Here is a 23,192-nt window from a genome sequence, read left to right as displayed (position 1 = left end):
CCACCAGGTGAAGACTTTTGGCACTCTCAATGAGCCCTCATTCCTGAACAATGTTTTAATTGATGTTTTTATGTATTTTAACTGTTTAATTGTTTTAATTATTTATGTTTTAAATTGTTAGCCACCTTGATGGTCCTCGTAAGGGCAAAAAGGCGAGATTCAAATTTTGTAAACGAATGGGGGACAATAAACAGGCTCAAATGAGATTTACATCAAGGCCTAAAAAGGGGATCTAGAACCAAAGCATGTCAACTGCTTTCCTTGTCACAGGAAACAAGGTTCACCTAGCAAACTGAGGGGGGGCACACAATATGTATCTTATGGTGATAAAAGCTGGCACTATGTAAATGTAAGGTATATAATTACAAGTCCATAATAAGGGAAAGACTACATCTGAAAACACACAAATGCCATGATAATGCCAAAGGTTGAGATGAGTCTCCTCTTGCAGTATTATAGGTGTGATGATCATCTGACTCTATGAAACTCCTTCCTGGGAACATGGCCTGCTAAGTGGCAATAGGATGTTCTTCTCAAGCTAGCTCAATCACTGGGAAATCTCCACTGCTTTTGAAAGGAAAATACCACTAGGTGTAACGTCTTCTAGCCCTGCTGTGGTAAAAGAACCTATTTTACCTATATTTGAAGCTACTTATAGTGATTTAGAAAAAAAAGTTACTGGTGGTACAAAGAGATAGATCGTGATGGGTAGCCGTGTTGGTCTGTCACTAGCGGTAGAAAAGAGTAGGAGTCCAGTAGCACCTTCAAGGCTTCAATTTCTGGCAGGGTATGAGCTTTCTGAAGAAATGAGCTGTGGCTCATGAAATGTCATACCCTGCCAGAAATTTTGTGAGTCTTGAAAGTGCTTCTGGACTCCCTACTCTTTTCTACTGCTGGTGGTACAAAGTAATTAAAAGCCAACCAAATGAATACTGCATGGCACAAATGGTGCCTTCTGTACTACTAAAAACAGGACATCCTGTTTTTAAAAGTGTTTTTTATTTTATAGTATTTTTTGCCCATCTTTCTTCCAAGGGAACCCAAACTATTGAAATTGACATTCATATAAAAGTGGCAAAATATATTATACACAGACCTTGAATTTTTGGTACTAGAACTTTCAGCTCCTTCCATCCTCTCCTTGTTTTAGGATTTTGAAGACTTTTAAGATTGGGAAGGTGCACTAATATATTACTGGGTTCACAGAAATCACAGTACTACTGTACAAGTGTGTGTAGTTTATTAGTTGGTTCTAGTCAGCCTTGAAAAATACTTTTACAAAAGCTATACAACCTTGCAGCACAGTGGTGAAAAATCTGCATAGAGAATCTACATCAGATGTACAATACAGTGTATATATTTTATCTTGAGACTCATACTCTCCATGAATGAAGGCCAAGGTAATCTATCATGAAAGTTAGACCCTATTTTGCCCTTATGGACATTTTGAATACTTACAACATTTAAAACAGTGTTGAAAAGATTAAGAAACACTCCTTGAAGCAAGTCCATTATACAGCCATTTCCATTTTAATAGCTGGATGAGGATTATAACCTTCTATTTTGAAGTCATCCGGTTTGAAATCATCGATGTTTTCAACTTTGCGAATAATGCTGATCTTGGGAAAAGGTCTCGGTTCCCTCTGAAGCTGAAATTTAGGATAAACATGCTGGGATTATTCCATTTTGTTATTAAGCGATTGTTAAACCGTAATTGTAGATTATGCACAAGTAATATTTCTGTGTAACTAATTAGTCAGAAGTTGCATGTGCATGGAACAAGTATCCTTTGCACGAATAATTCCATCAAATGCTCTCCTACAATAATTACTTTACTACAGGTTTATCTTCCCATATTACATCCTGATGTAAAGTTATTATGGAAACAGGTGTTGCTAAAGATAGCTTTGAGCAGATGCCATCTATGTTGTGTAGACTGTAGTCGTTAGAAACATCCACAGCACCAATCAAACCACATAAAACCCTTCATAGCCTCCTACTTGCAAATAAGGAATTTAACCTATCCAAATCCTTGCACCAGAGTCCACAGCACTCCAAGGAAATTAACAGAAGCCCCCATGTTATTTTGCTGCACCCTGACAATTCACAACATTATATATGCAGGAAGAAGGCAGTTTCCTTCACACCCGTCTCTTAATCAGTGACTGGGGAGTTCTTCTGAATTATGACACGGTATTAACAATTTTAACTATTGAGCTTGCTATAACAATTGGCCATTGGATCAATGTTGCATTCTGCAGAAAGATGCAGTGTGAGCAAAGCCTTAGACCAAATTAAATCTGATGCCAGTTTAGAGTGGTAACCTGCAGTACTGCAGTCCAAGCTCTGCTCACAACCTGAGTTTGATCCTGACAGAAGTCAGTTTCAGGTAGCCGGCTCAAGGCTGACTCAGCCTTCCATCCTTCCAAGATAAAGGTAAAATGTAGATGACTGGGGAAGGCAATGGCAAACCACCAAACATAGTCTGCCTAGTAAACATCGAGATGTGACATCACCCCATGGGTCAATAATGACCCGGTGCTTGCACAGGGGACTATGTTTACATATTTGTCGCGTCAGGCGGGACTGTCCCTGTTGCTGCTCCACCTGAATGAACCCAACCCTTTACAGATAGGGTTTCCTCGGCCTCAGACCACTCAGCGGAGGAGGACGACCCTTCCTCCCCTGAGCTGGCCAGCTTGCTCTCTCTCTCGCAGCCGAGAGCGTGATTTGCCAGCCATCCTCATCGGCCTCCACCCATACCGTTTTTATACCCCGCCACCACCGGTGCTTCCCCATTCGCCTCCATCCGAGGCTTTTTCTAACCCCTCCCTCTTCTGTCTTCCCCTGCCCTGGGAATCCCGCCTGCGGGTGTGGGCCCCACCTCTGCCCGGCCCGAGCTCTTCCGCCCGTCCTGAGCCAGTCAAGCTCTGGGCGGGTCTTCGCGTCAGGCACCTTGCCTCCGCGCCTGCTCCCTCCCCCATCCCCTCCGCGACCTTCCCTTGGTCGCTGGGGTGGGAGCCTCGTCTGCTGCCCGGGTGCCCCTGGCCTCTGTGGTCTCCCTCCCTCCTGCCAGCCGATGGGCTGGATCTCCGGCATCCTCCCGGGGCCCCGGCTCACCCCCCGGCCCAGGCGCCCTGCAACGCTGCCGCGGACGCTGGGCCACGCTTGCCGGGCTTGGTCCGCCCCCGCCTCTCTCCCTGCTCGCCAGCTGACGAGCAGGGCTGTTGGCGGCCGTGGGGGGCCTCCGCCCCGTTCACCGGGGCACGTGTGAGAGGCTCGGGCCTGCCTCTGCTGGTTGCCCCTCCTGGCTCCTTCCCCGGTGAGTGGGGTTTCCTTGGGGTTTTCTCCCCCCTCTCGCGGGTTGTGGCTGGGGCAGGGGTTCTCGGGCCATCCCGGGAGCCCGGGCGGGAGGGCGATCCGGGACAATATTGTTATGGGGAAAGGGGAATACTGCCTACAGTGGTACTAAAATGCAAATAAGCAAACAGCCTAAATGCTTACCTGCATTTTCAAAGGTTCAATATGGTTTAGGTATATATGAGCATCTCCTAATGTATGAACAAAGTCTCCAGGCTGTGGAAAGTAACACAGCATTAATATCTTAAGTGGGGGGGGGGAAGCAAACAAGACTTTGGCTATGGATTCTAGTAAGCTTAGGTTTATTTAGCTCTGTTGGTGTGTCATAATTCCATCTCCCCTCCAAACACACAGCCCTTGCCCAAAGAAGGATCCTGCAGTAGCTAAGCTACATACTACTAACTCTGAAAATGCATTGCAATAAAAGAGTAAGAATCCTGGTTCACTGTCACAAGAAAGGCACAATGAAATTAGGACTGCAGCTTCCTTAGATGATGATGATCCCTAGATGAGCACTGTCTAGAGCAGCAGTTCTCAAACTATGCCATAATTTGTAGCGGGGGGGGGGGAAACAAGAGTCTTGTACCTTTAAGCCTGTGACGTGAGCAATCATCAGTGTGAGCAGCGAATAACTGGCAATATTGAAGGGTACTCCCAAACCCATGTCTCCCGAACGCAGATACACCTGGCAGGAAAGTTCACCATTTAAAACGTAGAACTGGCAGAGAGCATGACACGGAGGTAGGGCCATCGCGGAGATATCTGACAAGCAGGAAGAGAAGGAGGCATCATAAAAGTTCAGGTAATAAAACCAAATGGTAAAATTGAAAAATAAACCAAATGGCAAAATTCCACCAACACTGTGATCTTATGGATCTCCCACTGTTTTCTAAGCTAACAATTACAATTTCTCACTGCAGTGACGTGCCACTATTAGCAAGCAGCCAGTAAGCACACCAATGTTCTTAAACTAGGTTGTTTAAAAAACGGCCTCATTCACTTGAACTTGTAGTGGCAATTTGTAAAGAGATCTTCCAGAGTCAACACAGAGAATATCAATAAGCTTCAAAAGAGGCTTTGTACACATTTCCTGACCTGGATGGCCCAGGCTAGCCTGATCTCATCAGATCTCAGAAGCTAAGCAGGGTTGGCCCTGGTTAATACTTGGATGGGACACCGCCAAGGAATACCAGGGTCGCTATGCAGAGGAAGGCAATGGCAAACCACCTCTGTTAGTCTCTTGCCTTGGAAACCCTCCTGGGTTGCCATAAGTCTCCCATAGCTTGACGGCACTTGACACATATGAGTATGCATTTCTCTGTCATAGATTACAAGGCATATAAGAACCAACATGGAGCCAGATTACAACACAGGATAGTTATTTTACTGCTTAAGAACTATTATCAGACACCATTATGCCATGCTATACCTTTGGGATTCCATGCACACATGATTATTCTTCTGTTATCTGGATTATTTCTGATTGTATCAATTACCTGCTGCAACTGATCTACTCCTTGCCCTGTGTAATCTGGAAAAAAGTGCAAAAAATGGCTTTTTATGACGATCTATAAAATTGACAAACCAAGATAAACGAACCACTTTTTGGAAGAAATATATATATGCACTGGCAATGGGAACACAAGTGATGGTGGTATGTAGTTTTTTTTTCTGAAGAATATTTATGTACCCAACCTTTCTCCCAACAGTCTAGCCCAAGGATGGGTGACAAAAATAATCTATTAAAATTTTAAAATAATTACAATATGTTATTAAAACAGATAATGAAAACAGCTAAGCTAGAGGGACAATGTTGACAGATATGGGATATCTATATTCAGCTAGAAAATGTGCAAGACATCTAGGGATGCACACCCCTCTTTGTTTGAAAAGCAGGAATGAAGATAATGCAGGGATATAAGGGGGGAAAGGAGATTCATAATTAAATACAAGGATAGAATAATAGAGAAACAACATAGAACTACAGAGGTTGCTATGGGGACAGAGTGATAGAAGCACTCCCATTTTTTCCAATGCCTTCTACAGATCATCTTTCTTACCCCAAAATTAGTTATGCTATGCTGTGTCCAAACATATCCTTTTGCTGAAGAAGCCACATTCTGCAATTCCCTTCTCTCCCTACTCCCTCACTGTTCTAAGACTGCTTACCTCTTACCTCTCATCCACACTTCATTGTACTCCTTCACAGTATAAAATGACTATGAAATTAACTCTACCTTGAGAACTGAAGCTACTTCACTAGAGGAAGTCTATTTTTCTTCCTCACCTGTATTCATATCTTTGTATTCAGCTCCAAAATGTCTCCATTGGAAACCATAAACTGGACCCAAGTCCCCTTCCTCTCTAGAAAAGAATCCCTGCTTGTCTAAGAATTCACGAGAACCATTGGCATCCCAGATCTTGACACCTTTTGCAGAAAGCTCTTTTGCATTTGTAGAACCCTGTGTGAAGAAGAAGAGTTGGTTTTTATATGCTGATTTTCTCTACATTTCAAGTAGAATCAAACAAGCTTACATTCTCCTTCTCTTCCTCTCCCCACAAAAGACACCTTGTGAGGTAGGTGAAGCTGAGAGAGTTCGAAGAGAACTGTGACTAGCCCAAGGTCACCCAGGTGGCTTCATGTGTAGAAGTGGGGAATCACACCTGGTTCTCCAGATTAGAGTCCACCACTCTTAACCACACCACCACACTGGCTCTCTGGGATAAGGAAGGAAGAATGGCTAGTCAACAGTGTCCATCACAAAGGATTTTGATCCATTTAAAAATGTCTAAAACATTATTTAATTTCTGGTTAGTGAGGAGGTGAACTTCTGCCCCCCCAAAAAAAGCACTGATAGTGAAATACATAGTTAATATTGTCAATATCCACAGCACCTTAAAATTTGCCAGGATGTGTTATAAGCACTGGATCTTGGCAAAGCAGTCATACAACTGCATGGAAGTTGCAATTTGAGTGGTGACAGTTTGACTCAACACTTGTGATATTTTAATATGGCAGGTGCAGATTCTAAACCTACACTGAAATAAACTGCTACAAACATTTTTATTCAAAAGTGAACTGCTTTTTACCTCAATTATACTTTTTGATGTTTAAAATGTGTATTAATTGAAGTTATTTACTGAAAAGTTCAATTTAACCACATTTTTAGATAAAGACTATATGCTGCTGTGCAGAAATGAATATAAGATTTCTCAATAACGAGCTGTATTTTACACACCAGAGTCTCAGAGACACAATTATGGTATCATACCTGAGGGTTTCTACTTTCCATAGCAATTTTCATTTAAGTTTACCACAGTGGTGGTTAAGGGAACTTGGGGGTGGCAATTCAAAAATAGCAGAAGGAAAGGAGATTCAATAGCCTCTCGTCTCATATGCCAGTCTTTCCGTTGAATTTCCAGACCCAGCAGCTAAATTCCACAGAAGGGGGGGGGAAGTCTATTTGAAAAATCACTGGATTACATGCAACAGGTGGTTCCACCCTTAGTTCCTCTTAAAAACAAGTATTTTAATGTTTTCCTTTAATGTTATAAGACAGCTCTTGAGACGTCCAGGTACCATAGGTCATTAGGCTATTGGGAAGCCAACAACTTGCTTCCTTTCGGATTGCAGCCTAGCAGGGGAAGATAAAAATTTCCACCTTTCCTTCCATGATCTTTTAAAGCAATAGGACTTCTTATACCTTTATAACTTAAACAGCTTGCGGGGAGGGGGGAGTTAGAGGAAAAAAAATTTCTCCCAATTCCAGTCAATCCTCCCAAAGGCACAGCAGTTTAGTACTTTAAAAGGGAAAAAATGCTCATATTTCTTATGCCCCCAGCCACTTGTACACAAGTCTGAGCAACAAAGTAATTAACAGTAATAGTCTAAAGTACTAGAATATTATTCACCATATAACATACCTTAATAAACCAAAGTAGTTCTTCAACTACTCCCTTCCAGAAAACTCTTTTAGTTGTTAGCAATGGAAAGTTCTCTGAAAACAAGATGTTAAAAGACAGGAAAACATATGCTATATGAAAAAATCTCATTCTTCAGTATAAAATTACAGCAATGAAACTAACACCTAGCCTGTTATTTATATGGCAACTCTACTGCAAAATACCACTTAATTTAGCAGGAAAACTCTACCTGCAGAATTTTCTTTTTAAAACATCACCTTACACTGAGATATAATTCAATGCCTCCTTCTACCACCACTGACTTCCAATGACAGAAGATGGAAGCAACCACAGAGAGCTGGTGAAAATATCAAAGAATTATTTCATTCTGATAAGGGGACTGAGCTTCTTTCGCTGCTGAAACACCAAAACTAAAATAGACGAGTTATAAAAAGCAGTAATCTTTTATATTTTACACATCGCTGTGGCCTTTATTTGCGATGGGAATGATGATGTGGCTTCATACCACAGTTCCCTCCAGCACCAGCAGCTAGGAGGAGCCTGCAAATAACCAGCTGTAAGTGTAGGGTTGCCTGTTCCCTTTTTGCCATGGGCGGGGAGGTTTTTGGGGAGGAGCCTGAGGAGGGGAGGGGCTTCAATGCCATAAAGTCCAATTGCCAAAGTGGCCATTTTCTCCAGGTGAACTGATCTCTATCGGCTGGAGATCAGTTGTAATAGCAGGAGATCGCCAGCTAGTACCTGGAGGTTAGTAGTCAAAGAACACGGTTGTAGGGCAATATTAACACAATCAATCTCAATATTATAACATCAGTTAATATTTGTATTATAACATACTATATTTAGTAACCCAGTTGTTATACACTGTTACGTTACACTATTTATATCATAGTGCAGCAGGGCACAAGTGTATTGTGAGTCAATAATTATGTCCAAATAAAGTCCATGAAAATAAAGTCAACAGAAAAATCTTTGTTTCCTTGTTTCTTATTTGCAAGGTTTCCTTTTCTTCCCCCCTTCCCAAGACAGTCATAAACTTCACTGAATGATGCTGGTTAAATTAAAAACAGACTACAATTTTACAGATTGTACATAATCTACAGGACATCGCGCTTGGCTGAATAGTGGTCCCAGTTCCCCCCCCCCTTGAATCCTTACATCCCCCCCTTGCTGGGAACCCATGCTTTAGAAGGCGAGCTGCAGAAATGCACCCTGAGCCCTCCCCTTAAACGTCGTTTCCTTTCCTTTTATCCCTTAGAATCTCCTTGATCAATTGATCTTGAGCAGCATATATCTAGTGTTGGAGGGATATAAGGACTGAAACAAATCTTGCCACTGACAATGTAGCCTTGGGGTCCCTATCACTTAGTAAAAAAGGCATTATGTCAGTCACAGAGGCATTGGATTTGTATATTAAAAGGGGGGAAATATAGTGCGATCGAAGTTCCTCGTAAAAGCGGCATTCCAAAAGGTCATGGGCTAATGAGTCAATAGAGCCAGAAGAGCAAGGGCAGATCCTGTCTGAGTATGGTATATTCAGAATTCTGCCCTGCATAACCGTAGAGAGGTTAGCATTCAATCTAGTTAAACAAAAGGCTCTAGAAAGACGAGGAGTTGTCAGGTAATATGTATAGGCAGGCAGACCACGTGGAGGGGGTATTCCGAAGAACTGGGATGAACAGACGAGCACGAAAAGTAGTGCTGTTATAATCGAGCTCTTTAATGCGCTTTTTAATTTTGGCAAAAGCTTCAGTTTTCCCAAGATCTGATAACATATCCTGCGAGAAGCCCAGCAACGCCAGTTTCTCATCTAAGATTTTTTGCCATGAGGATTTGAAAGGGTCATGCTTCAGAGAAGCTAGGAACCCCTCAGTGCTAAAGCACAGTTTAAGGTGTAGTTTAAAGGCGGCCAACCACGCCCTAGCTTCAAGTGACATTTGGCCAAACTCGGAACGAAGAGTAACGCCAGCAACACATCAAGGGGCATTTAGGACTGAAGCAGTTGACGATCTATAGATTCATTGATGACTGTAATCCAGATGGCAACACCAAAGAGGATAATTGGGGTAATTTTCAGGTTAAAAACCTGAATAGCCCCTGGAATATATTTGCCATCTTTGGTGTGAAAAAAGTTGACAATAGCACCAACCCCAGGTTTAATTTTGTTGGACACTGCTTTTTGATGGGCATTCCAATTTAGGTTATGGGAAAACAGAATGCCAAGGTAAACAAACTCCTTGACTTGGTCAACCTCAAAGCCATCTAATACCCAGCGAAAAAGAGGCATTTTTCTCGGGTTCAGGCGGGCCAAGGGCCGGGCCTCCCCCTGGGAGGAAGGGCTGCCTCCCTTCCCTCACCTCGGAGGCTGTAGCGCGCCTGCATCCCGAAGACGGAGAGGGTGCCGGTGCCGGTGCGGTCCTCCTTCCGGTGCCCGCGCTGCAGGATGTGCTCGACCTGCTTCAGGTACTGCAGCTCCCCGTGAGGGGACGGGGCGGCCCCGAGAGGCTCCCCCGGAGGGAGCGCCGCGCACGGCTTCCCTGCCACGCCGGCGGGCATGTCGGAGCGGCGCCCGCCTGACCAGCAACGGCTCCTCGACCCGCCAGTTTGGGATTTGGCGGGACGTTTCGGGACAGCCAATAGGAGAAGCCGAGGGGCGGGCCCCGCTGCCGGAACGGGGCTGTTCCCGCCTGGCCCGCCCGCCCCTTCCTTACGGGGCCTCTCTTCTCTGGGCGGCTGTCAGGGCCGCTCTAGGAGATTTCGCCGGCGTTCCTTCGAGCGCGCGTTTAGCGGAGCGGCTCAGCAGTGGCCTCGCTTGCTCTTTCCCTCGGGTTGCCAACTCCCGGTCTGGAGACAGCGGACCATGCATGCACGGGAGCTTTGGCTTTGCCGCTCCCGAGGGGCCCGTTTCCCCCCTCCAAATGACCTAAACCCCCAAATCAGCCCTCGTGCAGAGTTGAGAGAATCCCGATGCGGGAAACGTGCCTCTTCTAGAGAGCGGCAAAGCCAAGGCCAGGCCTCCCCTGCCTTAATGGCCCATTCGAGGGTGGAGCCTGGGGTTTCGGGATGGGAGGATCCTCGCGGTAGGGTGAAGTGCCAGGCAATTCGCCTTCCAAAGCAGCCGTTTTCTCCAGAAGTGGGATAAATGTTTTAAATCAGTAAGTGGTTTGTGTAGCCTGAAGGCCAGCTGTAATTCTGGGGGATCTCCAGCCCCCCACCTGGAGGTTGGCAGCCCTAATTCCTGGCACCAGCATGCCCTGAGATGGGGCAGCTGCCGAGGCCCAGAGCTTCTGGCAGAGGTTGCTGGCCCCAGCTGAGCCCCACCCTGCTACCCAAACACCCTCCTGCAGGGGTGGGGAACCTTTTTTCCACCAAGGGCCATTTGGATATTTATAACATCATTCACGGGCCATACAAAATTATCAACTGAAAGGTTAGCTGACCAAGCCCCAAGCAGGCAGCTGCCCCAGATGACCCCCCCTCCATGTGGGCAAGCAGGCAGGCATCCAACTGGTGATTCACTTGCCCACCTGGTGGCACAGGATGGTCTGTTGCAACAGCCAGGTGTAGCCGTCCAGCCGCACGCCAGAGTTGCTCCTGCATGGTTGTATCCTCGCGGTCACCCCGCCGACTACTTTGGGGCTTTGCTTTGATTATGCTTGCATTTGCCGACCTTCAGAGGATGCCTCGCTCTCCCCATGCGTTTCCGCGCATTTTGCCTGCGTTTTCTGGATTCGTAGTTAGGCGGCATCCAGAAAATGTGGGGGAAAACCACGGGGAGAGCAAGGTGACCTCTGGTCATCAGAAAATGCAAGCATTATTAAAGCAAAGCCCCGAAGTAGTCAGCAGGGTGACCGCGAGGAAACAACCATGCATAAATGGCCTTGGAAAGAGAAACAGAGGATGTGACATCCTTGCTCTTCTTTGATTGCACTGTTGAAACGGTTACCAAACAACCAGTTTAGGCATTACCATGATATGGAGAGAGTGGACAGGGAGAAGCTTTTCTCCATTTCTCATACGAGAACGCGGGGTCATCTGCTGAAACTGGAGGGTGAGAGATTCAAAAGGCTTTTCCACAACCGCCTTAACTTATGGAAGAGTTGGACCCAACCTATTATTCACCTGTAAAACATGGTGCCCTTAACAGCTTAGCAAATGCAACTGAAAGTTTTGATCACTGTGTGCACTTACTCTATGTATAACAGCTATAACTTTCTTGGCAGCTGTGTACGGAAGCTCTGAAGGATGGCTGGACCAGGTATAAAGCAGTTGCTGTACTGAAAACTTCACTTCCTCGATGTGCAGGAAATTCACGATAGGAAAGGCTGGGTTTTCAAGGAAAAATGGGGGGGGAAGAGTGCACTCAGGCCTAGGGCTACTGACCTGCATCTACAATAGGTTGTAAAAATGCTGTTGTATGTGCACACCTTCCACCAGGAAGAGAGTGTTTGGGTTGTTCTCAGCTTTGACAATGCCTTTCACTGATGAGGTGGAGGGGGATTAATTGGGTGCCTGAATTCAGTCTTCCTACTCTTTAAACAAGTAATCAGAAAGTATTGCCTCTTGTTCCCCGTTGCATGTGATACACAGGCGCATGTTCCTATTACTCAGGTCCTGAATGCAGCCAAGAGCCTGCTTTATATATAGATTATGGATTGCCTTTGCTGGATCAAGGCATAATACTGCAGTCCAGCACATAGGGATCCATGTTCATGTCACACTGGGACTTCTACACAGATGTCATGATTTCACTTGAAATATTTCCCCACCAACATGCTTATAAAGTCTGTTACTTATGCTTAAGTAATACCAAAATAGAAAGCTACCAACAAAACCTTAAAATGAATCACACATCTGTTGATAACAGAACATTTTGCATCCCTTCTTGGACTTAAAAGAGCTATGGATTACAAGCATCCTCCAGAGCTTGAACTATCTAGTGCTTAAGTACTATCATTGTCGAAACCTAATAACTACTGCTTTCCTTATCTGACAAAGTGAGGCTACAAACAAGCCCCCCCCTACTGCAAGTCCCAGCGATTCTGACAGCCAGGTCACTTGTTGCTACAGCATTCAAGGTCCTATTCAAGACTGAAGTTGCAGCAGTCCTTGTCACTACTGCCAGGTTTTTTTGGGGGGGAGGAGGGTACAAATATGTCTCTAGGTTCAAAGTGAAAGTTGGAGCAGATCTCTAGAATGACATTCGGAGGTGCAAACTTGTTAGGGAAATGATTGGGCCTTAAAATATACTGGTATATATGTATGCATAAAATAATCTAAAGTGTCATTTTAAAAGAAATGTATGTTGAGTATTATTGTCTGTCATGTGACATCAAAATCACTGATGTGCGGCTGATGCTGATGCTTTTTGAAATAGAAGTAGACCAGCCATCTCTCTTATCACTTTTTTTTTGGGGGGGGGGGGCATCAAGTCACAGCTGATTTATGGCGAACCCGGTAGGGTTTTCTAGGCAAGAGACGTTCAGAGGTGGCTTGCCATTGCCTGCCTTTGTGTCATGGCCTTAGTATTCCTTGGAGGTCTCCCATCCAAATACTAGCCAGAGTCTGGGCTGAAAGTGTATGACTGAACCAAGGTCAACCAAGTTTCCATGGCGCGAATGCAGATTTGAATCTGGGTTTCCCAGGTCCTAGTCCAACACCTTAACCATTTCACCATGCTGGCTCTTATCACATTATTCACTGTCACATAAAACCAATACACCACAACAGATCAAAACAGTCAAACCAGCACAGCATGACAAGACCCAATAAATAAATAAATAAATACCAGATCAATAAAATACATACACCTCATAAAGTCTGTGACACATTAAAATAATATGTAACAATGGGTCTATACAGTCTCATAAATCAACAACATTTTAGGGAGGTCACTATTGTCAGATATTTTGCAACAGCTCAGATTGTTTCTGGATCAAGCTGCTAATAATAACGATACCACCCAGGGCTCGAGAGGGATCTGATATCTAGAAAATAGGACGAATCTCTTTTTCACATACTCCAGGTATCAATCTTTATTAAAACAGTCATCGATTATCATGGCTCTTCACAATTTCCCACTGAAACCCTTCGTATTACAGTCTAACCACAGGTTTACACAAATTGTAAAATAGTTATTTGACAATTATTTTAAACTGTTTATATTACCCATTAAAATTGTTGGCATACCGATGTTCTCAGCAGCGTCTGATGGATTCTACAGGCCGCTGCGCTAAACTTTGCTATTCCTGCTGTAACCTGTGGATTTTCATCTATAAGCAACATTTTAGTGTACCCCGGACCTGAATGGCTGGGGTGCCTACTAAGCCAGGGGGAGATAAACTTTGAATTAACCTCTTGGTATAGTGGACAGCACAGTAGAACGTGCTCCGTTGTTTCTATTTCCCTTAAAGCACAAGGACATACCGTACCCTCCAAGGGAACCTTTCCATATCTCCCATCCAAAACCGCCAAGGGAAGAGCTTGGCATCTAGCAAGGGTGACATACTCCAGGTGTGCATGAATAGTCTCTTGAGGAAACCCGGCATCCTGACATCAGGAGTCAAATATATGTGCCGTTGCATTGACTGACAGAGCAACGCAGAGCCTCTAAACCAGTGGTTCCCAACCTTTTTTTGACCAGGGATCACTAGGACTTTTTTGTTCGGTGCAGGGACCCCAAGGTTCAAAATAAAAATTCCGAGAATTTGAAAATAAACTTTAATCATAACTGTTAGTTAAACATTAAACTTAGAATAATATTTGAATGTTTTTTTATAATAGAGAACTTTTAATTGAAAATATTAATTTATGGGTTTATAACTTTGTTTCGTGGACCTTAATTTAGTTCTCGTGGACCCCCGGTTGGGAACCAGTTCTCTAAACCCTCTTTATTATTTGTGGAAGCCTTGCCGTTCCCAGTTAAAAATGTTCTGAAAGAACATGACAACAAATGTGTGATACAATATGTTAGCCATTATTTTTTCAGCTTCTGTAACAAGCTAACAGGAGTCCTTTGTATGTCACAACAAATTAGAGGTTTGGTTTACAAAAATGTTTGGTTCTTACAGTTGATTGAATTTTTCTTACTTTATGGATCTTAGCAAATGTTGGCTAGCAGATGCTGCATGATCATATTGTTTAGCAACTCAGTAGGAAGACGCTAGACTGCCTCATAAGAGCTTGGCTCATATTCTTGACGCTTTCCATCTTTCTCAAATCAACATTATGGTTGTTATAGCAATGCACTCAATAGCATCACAGATAGGGTTGCCAGGTCCCTCTTTGCCATCTGCGGGAGATTTTTGGGGGGGAGCCTGAGGAGGGCAGGGTTTGGGGAGGGGAGGGACTTCAATGCCATAGAGTTCAATTGCCAAAGCGGCCATTTTTCTCCAGGTGATCTGATCTCTATCGGCTGGAGATCAGTTGAATTAGCGGTAGATCTCCTGCTACTACCTGGCAGGGTTTTTTTATCTTAAGAAATTGGCAGCATGAAGGCTCACATGTAACTGATAAGCAATGCTGGAAGTTCAAAAAAAATATTTTTTACTGAGAGGCATTGACTTCATGCCGCGGCAAAACAAACCTGCTGCAATACACAATTTAACAAGCAATGCTAATACAAACAATACTGTAACAGTCAGGCATATACAAAGGAAAAAACAAAGGCAGCAGTCCAATTTCAAAGTGTGCCCCAGTCATGTAGAATACCCGTAGGTAAAAGTCCAGGGCAGTGTCACTGTCTTGGCAATGTTGAATTGTAAGAACAAAGCAATACACAAGTCATAAGGTCCAAATATAAACAATTAGGAGATAACAAGGAGGATGTGTGACCAGTCTTGCGCGTTTCGAAAAGCTTCATCAGCTCATTCCATAATTAATAGGGACTAGCAATCATTGAACCCAGATTGAGTCATGTATAACTGGTAAATGACCGTCATGCCAGGGAATTGCGTTCTATGTACCAATTGTTTAGTTATGCATTCCTTCCTTCTAGAGTTTAGTTACGCATTCCTTCCTGGCAGTTGGCAACCCTAATCACAGAATTAATTCAATCTGTAACTATTCTCAGATGCTGGATGCTAACCAACGGTGGGAAGTGGAAGAAGCCATAGAATGGGATGCTAAACTAGCTGAATTCCGGCCACTATAGATCGAGGAACCAACTTCCCCTGACGATGTTCTTGGGCACGCAACCATTTCTAAGGTTAGCGGGCTTGTTTTTGTCTCAGTGTGATGGCAGAGTTGCTATACATCAGAGAACTAGGATGATTTAAACACGAGGGGGGGGTCCTTCAGAAAGCTCAGACTGAATGAGTTGTCAGCAGTCATTTAAAACAGGCTTGCCACGGGATCCTGTCTCATGCGTGGCTTGTATTCGATTAAATGTAAATGAGTAACACATTTTTAAAGGAATTCACAGTGGGTAGCTGTGTTAGTCTGTCTGCAGTAGTAGAAAAGAGCAAGAGTCCAGTAGCACCTTAAAGACTAACAAAAATATTTTCTGGCAGGTTATGAGCTTTCGTGAGCAACAGCTCACTTCTTCAGATACAGCTAGAATGTGCAAGACTGGTCACACATCCTCCTTGTTATCTCCTAATTGTTTATATTTGGACCTTATGACTTGTGTATTTCTTTGTTCTTGTAATTCATCCCATCACGCCTGCTATTCACATTTACATACTGTTAACATTTACATACTAATGCTTGTACTAATTCACTCTCCTCTACTTAAAGACCCTGACCTGGATGGCCCAGGCTAGCCTGATCTCGTCAGATCTCAGAAGCTAAGCAGGGTCAGCCCTGGTTAGTATTTGGATGGGAGACCACCAAGAAAGACCAGGGTTGCTGTGCAGAGGAAGGCACTGGCAAACCACCTCTGTTAAGTCTCTTGCCATGAAAACCCCCAAAAGGGGTCGCCATAAGTCGGCTGCGACTTGACGGCACTTTACACACACACACTGAAAGACAGATGGATTCCCATTCTAGCTGTATCTGAAGAAGTGAGCTGTGGCTCACGAAAGCTCATACCCTGCCAGAAAATATTTTTGTTAGTCTTTAAGGTGCTACTGGACTCTTGCTCTTTTCTACTACATTTTTGAAAGCTTTAATAAAAGCTGAAAGAGTAATACTGTCATGCATGGGCCAACCAGCAAAGATCCCAAAATGTATGTGACTCACCCCCTTTTTAACATACTTGGATTAAAGTTCAAATTATATCAGAAATATTACACTGGCCAAGGATTCGTCATCAAAACTTATTAGCACTCTAGTGGTCCTGCATGTACATTGTGGCCGAAGTCCAACATGGAGTTTGGCGTTCTTAAGCTTAAGTGATTTCAGTGGGACATTTGTGTGCATAAATAACTAAAGTGACTTGAGTGTGTCCTTGACGGCAGTGCACACCCACTTATGTAACTGTTCACACCTAATTGATTAAGCAAAAAAAACAACAACCCCACAACTCTGCTAACACTTAATTAGTTTTCCCTCAGTTTTCTGCTAATGGTGTAATAGTCACAGAAACATGATGTTTTGGTTTTCTGCAGTGAATAACTGCATTGGGGAGAACTCAGAAACTTGTGCCCATTTATGATCTTTCTTTCATCTTAGGCTTTGGCCCCTCTAGGGATTGGTGTTGCAACTGGAGAACAAGTAAGTGTGTTCCCCCTTTCTTATAACTTGATGTTTTGGAAGCATCACAGTGACTGTTGCTGAGATTGTGGAATTAGTCATCGTTTCCTACCTGCCCATCACATCTCTCCTGCACATACTTATTTATTTGGCCAATGCAGCAAAGTTTTGTGGAGATCAGCCCATTGGAGGCCTCTTCACTGATTCCACAGAATCAAAACAGTAGTTGTCTCCATTGTCATGGCTGCTAGAAAAAGGAAAGCTGCAGTCATGTAAGTGCCGTCTCCCCATATATTAAGATGGGCTCAGCTAGACTCGCCCCAAGCAATCACGTATTTGCATATATTGTGGCATGAGGGAGACACTTCAAGATTCTTTAATAGTGTATATGCTGCATAAAAGATAGGAAGGATTCGTGCAATTTGTTCATATTGTCCGCACAAGCAATGTTTCCTGCTCCCTACCTATCTGCATTAGACATAATAGCATATACCCACGAGGTACTCCATACTGCCTTATGTTTTGCTGATGCTGCATTATGATCTTTGATGAGAACTGGGGGCTTGTTTTCTTTGTCTGCAGTGCCATAACAGAGTGATATTTAAGCAGCTCCTCCAGGCTCAGGCCTTGAGCTTTGTCCAAGTGGATAGCTGCAGGCTGGGAAGCGTCAATGAAAACTTGTCTGTGTTGTTGATGGCTAAGAAGTTTCAAAGTAAGGCTCTTGAAAATACTGCAGTATCACTTAAAGCCTCTCTCTCCTGGAGCAATCATGTTAGTTCATGACTTTGTGTATGTTGCTTTATTTTATATAAACTCACAGAGTTTAAGGGGCCATATGGGCCATAGTCCAACCCCCTGCTCAGTGCTGGATCAGCCTAAAACATCCCTGACGAGTGTTCATCCAGCCGCTGCTTGAAGACTGCCAGTGATGGGGAGCTAACCACCTCCCTAGGCAGCTGATTCTACTGTTAAACTTCTCTTAATTTCCCTAATATCCAGCCAGTACCTTTCCGCCCATAATTTAAACCCATTATTTCAAGTCCTATCCTCTGCTGCCAACAGGAACAGCTCCAGCTCCAACAGGAGCCTGCATAGTGTAGTGGTTAAGAGTGGTGGTTTGGAGTGGTGGAGTCTGATCTGGAGACTGGGTTCGATTCCCCACTCCTCCACATGAGTGGCAGAAGCTAATCTGGTGAAACGGGTTGGTTTCCCCACTCCTACACATGAAGCCAGCTTGGTGACCTTGGGCTAGTCACAGCTTTTAAAAACAGAGAAACAGGAGGCATGAATAAGCACCGAGTAGCTTATACAAAATTTTTTGTCATCAGTGAATATGAACTTGGTATCATGTTTTTTTCCCTTTCAGTTCCTGTTTGTCCTCATGCTGGAGGAGTTGGGCTTTGCGAGTTGGTGCAACACTTGATAATATTTGACTACATTTCAGTATCTGGTAGCCTTAAGAATAGGTTAGTAATGTCTCCATTTTTCCTATACTATATTGCAATTCCAGTGAGGGATCTAAGGTTTTGATATTTATAATCCAAGCCTAGGTTTCTGTTGTTGGATGAAAACCAAATTTGTCTGTAACTAAATGCTCTGCTGTTTCTTGCAGTAAGTGAGACAGTGTTGGTGATTAGTGGTCTGATAGAAACCAGGAAGACTCCAATTCAAAGCCCCACCTTGGGCTAGTCACTCCCTCTACCCTAGCCCACCATGTGGGTTGGTTGTGGGCATAAAATAGTCTGCAGCATTGAGGTCGTTAAAGAAAAGGTAGAGAAAAGTTCTCATCCACTGTAAATTCTGGATGCTTGTAGCAGGCAACCAGTGATAAAGGGGAGGTTGTACAAACCTGAACATGCTATTTATTTTCACCTGTAGGATGTGTGAATACGTAGACCATCTGCATGAACATTTCAAGAATCCTGTAGTAATCGTGAATGCATCCTACATACCACCCCAGGTATTGCTGGCATGGGCAAGAACAGGTCTTGTGCTGTTTGTGGGCTTGTTACATAAGTTTTCCCAATGAACATCTAGTGGGGCTAAGGAAAGTGCAAAAAAGAGGACCGGATCTACCTAACCTAGTGCGTGTACAATTCTTTCACTTGGGTTTATTTTAAAATGTAAACCCCACACATATAGTGTGGTCAAGGGTGATCAGAGGAGTTTCTATAGATTTTTGATCAGATTTTTTTTAAGCACTGTTTTCTAGCGTTTTCGAAAACCACAGTTTTTGGCCATCTCATATTTATGAACTATTGAAGTGGAGGTTCTCTTTCAAAATTACTGTCCTGTTACATTCTGCTTTGTTGATAGCATCAATCAATACATCCAGTCTAAGTAATATGAACCCAAATGCAGTATAAATGCAGTATATATTTAGCAGAAACTGCTGCAACTAGTTCAGAGGTTAATGGAAATCCATTTCCATCTCCTTCACCTTGAATTAAGGTGGCTTAAGTCTGCTTAAAACCATAGGTCAGAACAGTGACCGAAGAAGTATGCAGCCTCAAGGTACTCAAGGCTGTAATTGTATGTATTAGCACTGGAGTGCATGGTTAGATTCAGGGAAGTCATCGTGTTCTGTCCTTTGAAATTAACATAAGGCATCATGCTAACGTATTAGAGTTTCACTAGTCTGATCTCATCAGATCTCAGAAGCTAAGCAGGGTCGGTCCTGGCTAGTATTTGTATGGGAGACCACTGAGGAAGGGGCTGTGGCTCAGTGGCAGAGCATCTGCTTGGCATGCAGATGGTCCCAGGTTCAATCCCTGGCATCTCCAGTTACAGGGACTAGGCAAGTAGGTGATGTAAAAGACCTCAGCCTGAGACCCTGGAGAGCTGCTGCCGGTCTGAGTAGACAATACTGATTTTGATGGGCATGCAGAAGGTCCCAGATTCAGTCCCCGGCATCACTAGTTAAAGGGACTAATTTTTTTCCCCCCAGTATATGGTAGCTTCATGTGTTCAGGAATACCTGGAGTTGCTATGCAGAGGCAGGCAATGGAAAACCACCTCTGTTGACCTCTTGACTTAGAAACCCTACTGGTTTGCCATAAGCCGTCTGTAATTTCATGGCACTTTACATACACAATCTAAAGAATTTTTTTTTCCCATTTGAGGCATCTGCATGCTGAGGCCATTGCTCTTGGCTTAACTGGAAGTTTTGAGGCTGAAGATTAAATACTCCAGAGCTATTTTTGCAACTGCAAATAGTTGTTTTTGCTGAACTGCATGAGGATTTCAGATTCAAATGACTGCTTTTATGTAAGCTGGAGAAAACTTTCCAAAACCAAAATAGATTACAGTCCTAATTATAGAATTTTTGATCAGTTTCAGAATAGTACTTAATCTTAAAAGGTGCATGTTTCATCTTTCCTGGCATTAGTCCAGAAACTACAGGATTATATAATGAAGGAACTTACTTTTGATTGTGCCTGATTCCTGTATTCAAAACTTTCAAGTAAACTAGCTATATAACCAGATGCTATGTATTTTCTAGTGTGTGCACACTTGCAAAAAAGAGGTCAAGATTCTTAAGTAGAATCAGAAGTACCTAAATACTTCAGACATGTGGTAGCTTGAAATTCTAGCTGCAGCAAAGGAAACATGGGTTGTAGGTTTAGATCTCTTCCAGTGGTTGTGGGACTGAAATGGTCTTGATCACTCTGGTGGATGACTTGTACCCCAGGAGATGGACAGAGGGACTGCAACTTGATTCTGCTGGACCTCTCAGCAGCTGTCAGTACCATCCATCATGGTATCCTTCTGGACTGCCTAACTGGGCTGGGATTCGGAGGCACTGTTCTGCAGTGGACCCAGTTCTACCTGGAGGGTAGTTTTCAGAAAGTAGTGGCGGGGACTGCCCCTTGGGGTCCTGCTAGGTCCCATCTTATCCCCTATGCTGAGTGAGGTCATCCAGCGATTTGGGCTGTGCTGTCACCAATATGCGGATAACACTCAGCTCTATCGCACACTTCCAGCTGATCCCGTGGAGGCTATAGAAACTCTGAACCTGGAGGGCATGTGGACTAATCAACTGAAGCTTAATCCCAACAAGGTGGAAGAGTTACTGGTGAACAAAAGGTCTGATCCAGGATTTTAGGTGTCACCTTTCCAGGATACAGGTGCACTCCCCTTGAAAGAATAGGCCCGTAGTCTGCTCTTGGACTGAGGCCTACACTGGATAAGCAGGTGGCAGCTGTGGACAAGAGTGCCTCTTTTCAGCTTCAACTGGTTAACCAGTTGTGGCCTTTCCTGGGCAGAAAAGAGCTGGCCATTATGGTGCATGCCCTAGTTACCTCTACATTAGATTACGGCAATGCCCCACTGAGAATTTTTCAGAAACTTCAATTGGTACAGAATGCCGCAGCCAGTGTTGACTGGAGTGGGTCGTATGGACCATATCACTCCAGCCTTGGCCCATCTGTACTGGCTCCATTTGTTTCCAGGCACAACTCAAGGTGCTGTTCTTGACCTTCAAAGCCCTATGTGGTTGGGGACCAACATACCTGAAGGACCACTCCCTTATGAACCTGCCTGACCGTTATGGCCCTTCTTCAGGTGCCCCTGCCTTATGAGACTAGGCAGGTAGCAACCCAGGAGGGCCTTCTCAGTCATGGCACCAAAGCGTTGGAACTCTACCCCCCCACCACGGAGATTTGTCTGTCCCCTTGTTGCCATCTTCTACCAGTAGGTGAAGGCTTTTGTTTCATTTGGCGCTCTCAATGAGCCCTCATTCCTGAACAATGTTTTAATTGATGTTTTTATGTCTTTGTATGTATTTTAACTGTTTTTAATTGTTTTAATGTTACATGACAAAATAACATTAAAATCAACCCCAAAGGTGTATGTTTGAAATTGTTAGCCACCTTGATGGTCCGCGTAAGGGCAGAAAGGCGAGATACACATTTTGTAAATAAATAGGGGACAATAAACAGGCTCAAATGAGATTTACATCAAGGCCAAAAGGGGGATATAGATCCAAAGCATGTCAACTGCTTTCCTTGTCACAGGAAACAAGGTTCACCTAGCAAACTGAGGGGGGGGGGGCACACAATATGGATCTTATGGTGATAAGCTGGCACTATGTAAATGTAAGGCATATAATTACAAGTCCATAATAAGGGAAAGACTGTATATCTGAAAACACGCAATCCCATCTGATAATGCCAAAGGTTAAGATGAGTCTCCTCTTGCAGTATTATAGGTGTGATGGTCATCTGACTTTATGAAACTCCTTCCTGGGAACTTGGCCTGCTAAGTGGCAATAGGATGTTCTTCCCCAAGCTAGAACAAGCTCTGGGAAATCTCCACTGCTTTTGAAAGGAAAATTCCATAGGTGTAACTTCTTCTAGCCCTGCTGTGGTAAAAGAACCTATTTTACCTATATTTGAAAAGAGCAAGAGTCCAGTAGCACCTTAAAGTCTAGTAGCACCTTAAGAGTCCAGTAGCACTGCTCTTTTCTACTACTGCAGACAGACTAGCACGGTTACCCACTGAATTACCTATATTTAAAGTTACTTATAGTGATTTAGAAAAAAAATTACTCACTGGTGGTACAAAGAGATAGATCGCTATGGGTAGCCGTGTTAGTCTGTCACTAGCAGTAGAAAAGTAGGGAGTCCAGTAGCACCTTCAAGACTCACAAAATGTCTGGCAGGGTATGAGCTTTCTGAAGAAGTGAGCTGTGGCTCACAAAAGGTCATACCCTGCCAGAAATTTTGTGAGTCTTGAAGATGCTACTGGACTCCCTACTCTTTTCTACTGCTGGTGGTACAAATTAAAAGCCAACCAAATGAATACTGCACAGCTCAAATGGTGCCTTTTGTACTACTCTTAAAGGACATCATATTTTAAGTGTTTTTTATTATATAGTATTTTTTGCCCATCTTTCTTCCAAGGGAACCCAAAGCAGTATTAAAATTGACATTCATATAAAAGTGGCGAAATATATGAAAGTAGCGAAATATATTATACACAGACCTTGAATTTGGTACTCGAATTTTCAGCTGCTTCCATCCTCTCGTTTTAGGATTTTGAAGCCTTTTAAGATTGGTAAGGTACACTAATATATAACTGGGTTCAGAGAAATCACAGTACTACTGTACAAGTGTGTGTGTTTTATTAGTTAGTGCTAGTCAGCCTTGAAAAATATTTAATTTACAAAAACTATACAACCTTGCATCAAAGAGGTGAAAACTCTGCACACAGAGAATCTACATCAGATATACAATACAGTGTATATATTTTATCTTGAGACTCATACTCTCCATGAA

The 23,192-nt window shown here is 43.6% G+C and overlaps 1 protein-coding gene and 1 long non-coding RNA gene across 2 annotated transcripts; one reads left to right on the top strand and one right to left on the bottom strand.

The window, feature by feature from the left end:
- Positions 1-1,434: 1,434 nt before the first annotated feature.
- LOC130481684 (thymidylate synthase-like) lies at positions 1,435-9,837 on the bottom strand. Its single transcript, XM_056854451.1, has 7 exons — positions 9,639-9,837; positions 7,285-7,358; positions 5,648-5,822; positions 4,790-4,891; positions 3,947-4,122; positions 3,505-3,576; positions 1,435-1,649 (listed from the first exon to the last, which is right to left on the bottom strand). The coding sequence occupies exons 1-7, from the start codon at positions 9,835-9,837 to the stop codon at positions 1,512-1,514; spliced, it is 936 nt and encodes a 311-aa protein (XP_056710429.1). The 3' UTR covers positions 1,435-1,511.
- Positions 9,838-16,887: 7,050 nt separating this feature from the next.
- On the top strand, positions 16,888-18,892 carry LOC130481685 (uncharacterized). Its single transcript, XR_008933483.1, has 4 exons — positions 16,888-16,935; positions 17,497-17,626; positions 18,281-18,380; positions 18,793-18,892. It is a non-coding gene; the product is annotated as an uncharacterized LOC130481685 (long non-coding RNA).
- The last annotated feature ends 4,300 nt before the right edge of the window (positions 18,893-23,192 follow it).

The sequence above is a fragment of the Euleptes europaea genome, chromosome 8 (assembly GCF_029931775.1).
Source record: "Euleptes europaea isolate rEulEur1 chromosome 8, rEulEur1.hap1, whole genome shotgun sequence".
Taxonomy (NCBI): Eukaryota; Metazoa; Chordata; class Lepidosauria; order Squamata; family Sphaerodactylidae; genus Euleptes; species Euleptes europaea.
This window is presented reverse-complemented; position numbering and strand designations above follow the sequence as displayed.

Bases quoted from the DNA above. Each gene is read 5' to 3' on its own strand.
- LOC130481684 (XM_056854451.1), bottom strand. From the start codon at position 9,837: ATGCCCGCCGGCGTGGCAGGGAAGCCGTGCGCGGCGCTCCCTCCGGGG. The intron at 4,123-4,789 runs GTATAGCATGGC...CCTGCTTGTCAG, and splicing joins GTGTGCATGGAATCCCAAAG to ATATCTCCGCGATGGCCCTA. The intron at 1,650-3,504 runs GTAAGCATTTAG...CCTAAATTTCAG, and splicing joins TTGAACCTTTGAAAATGCAG to CTTCAGAGGGAACCGAGACC.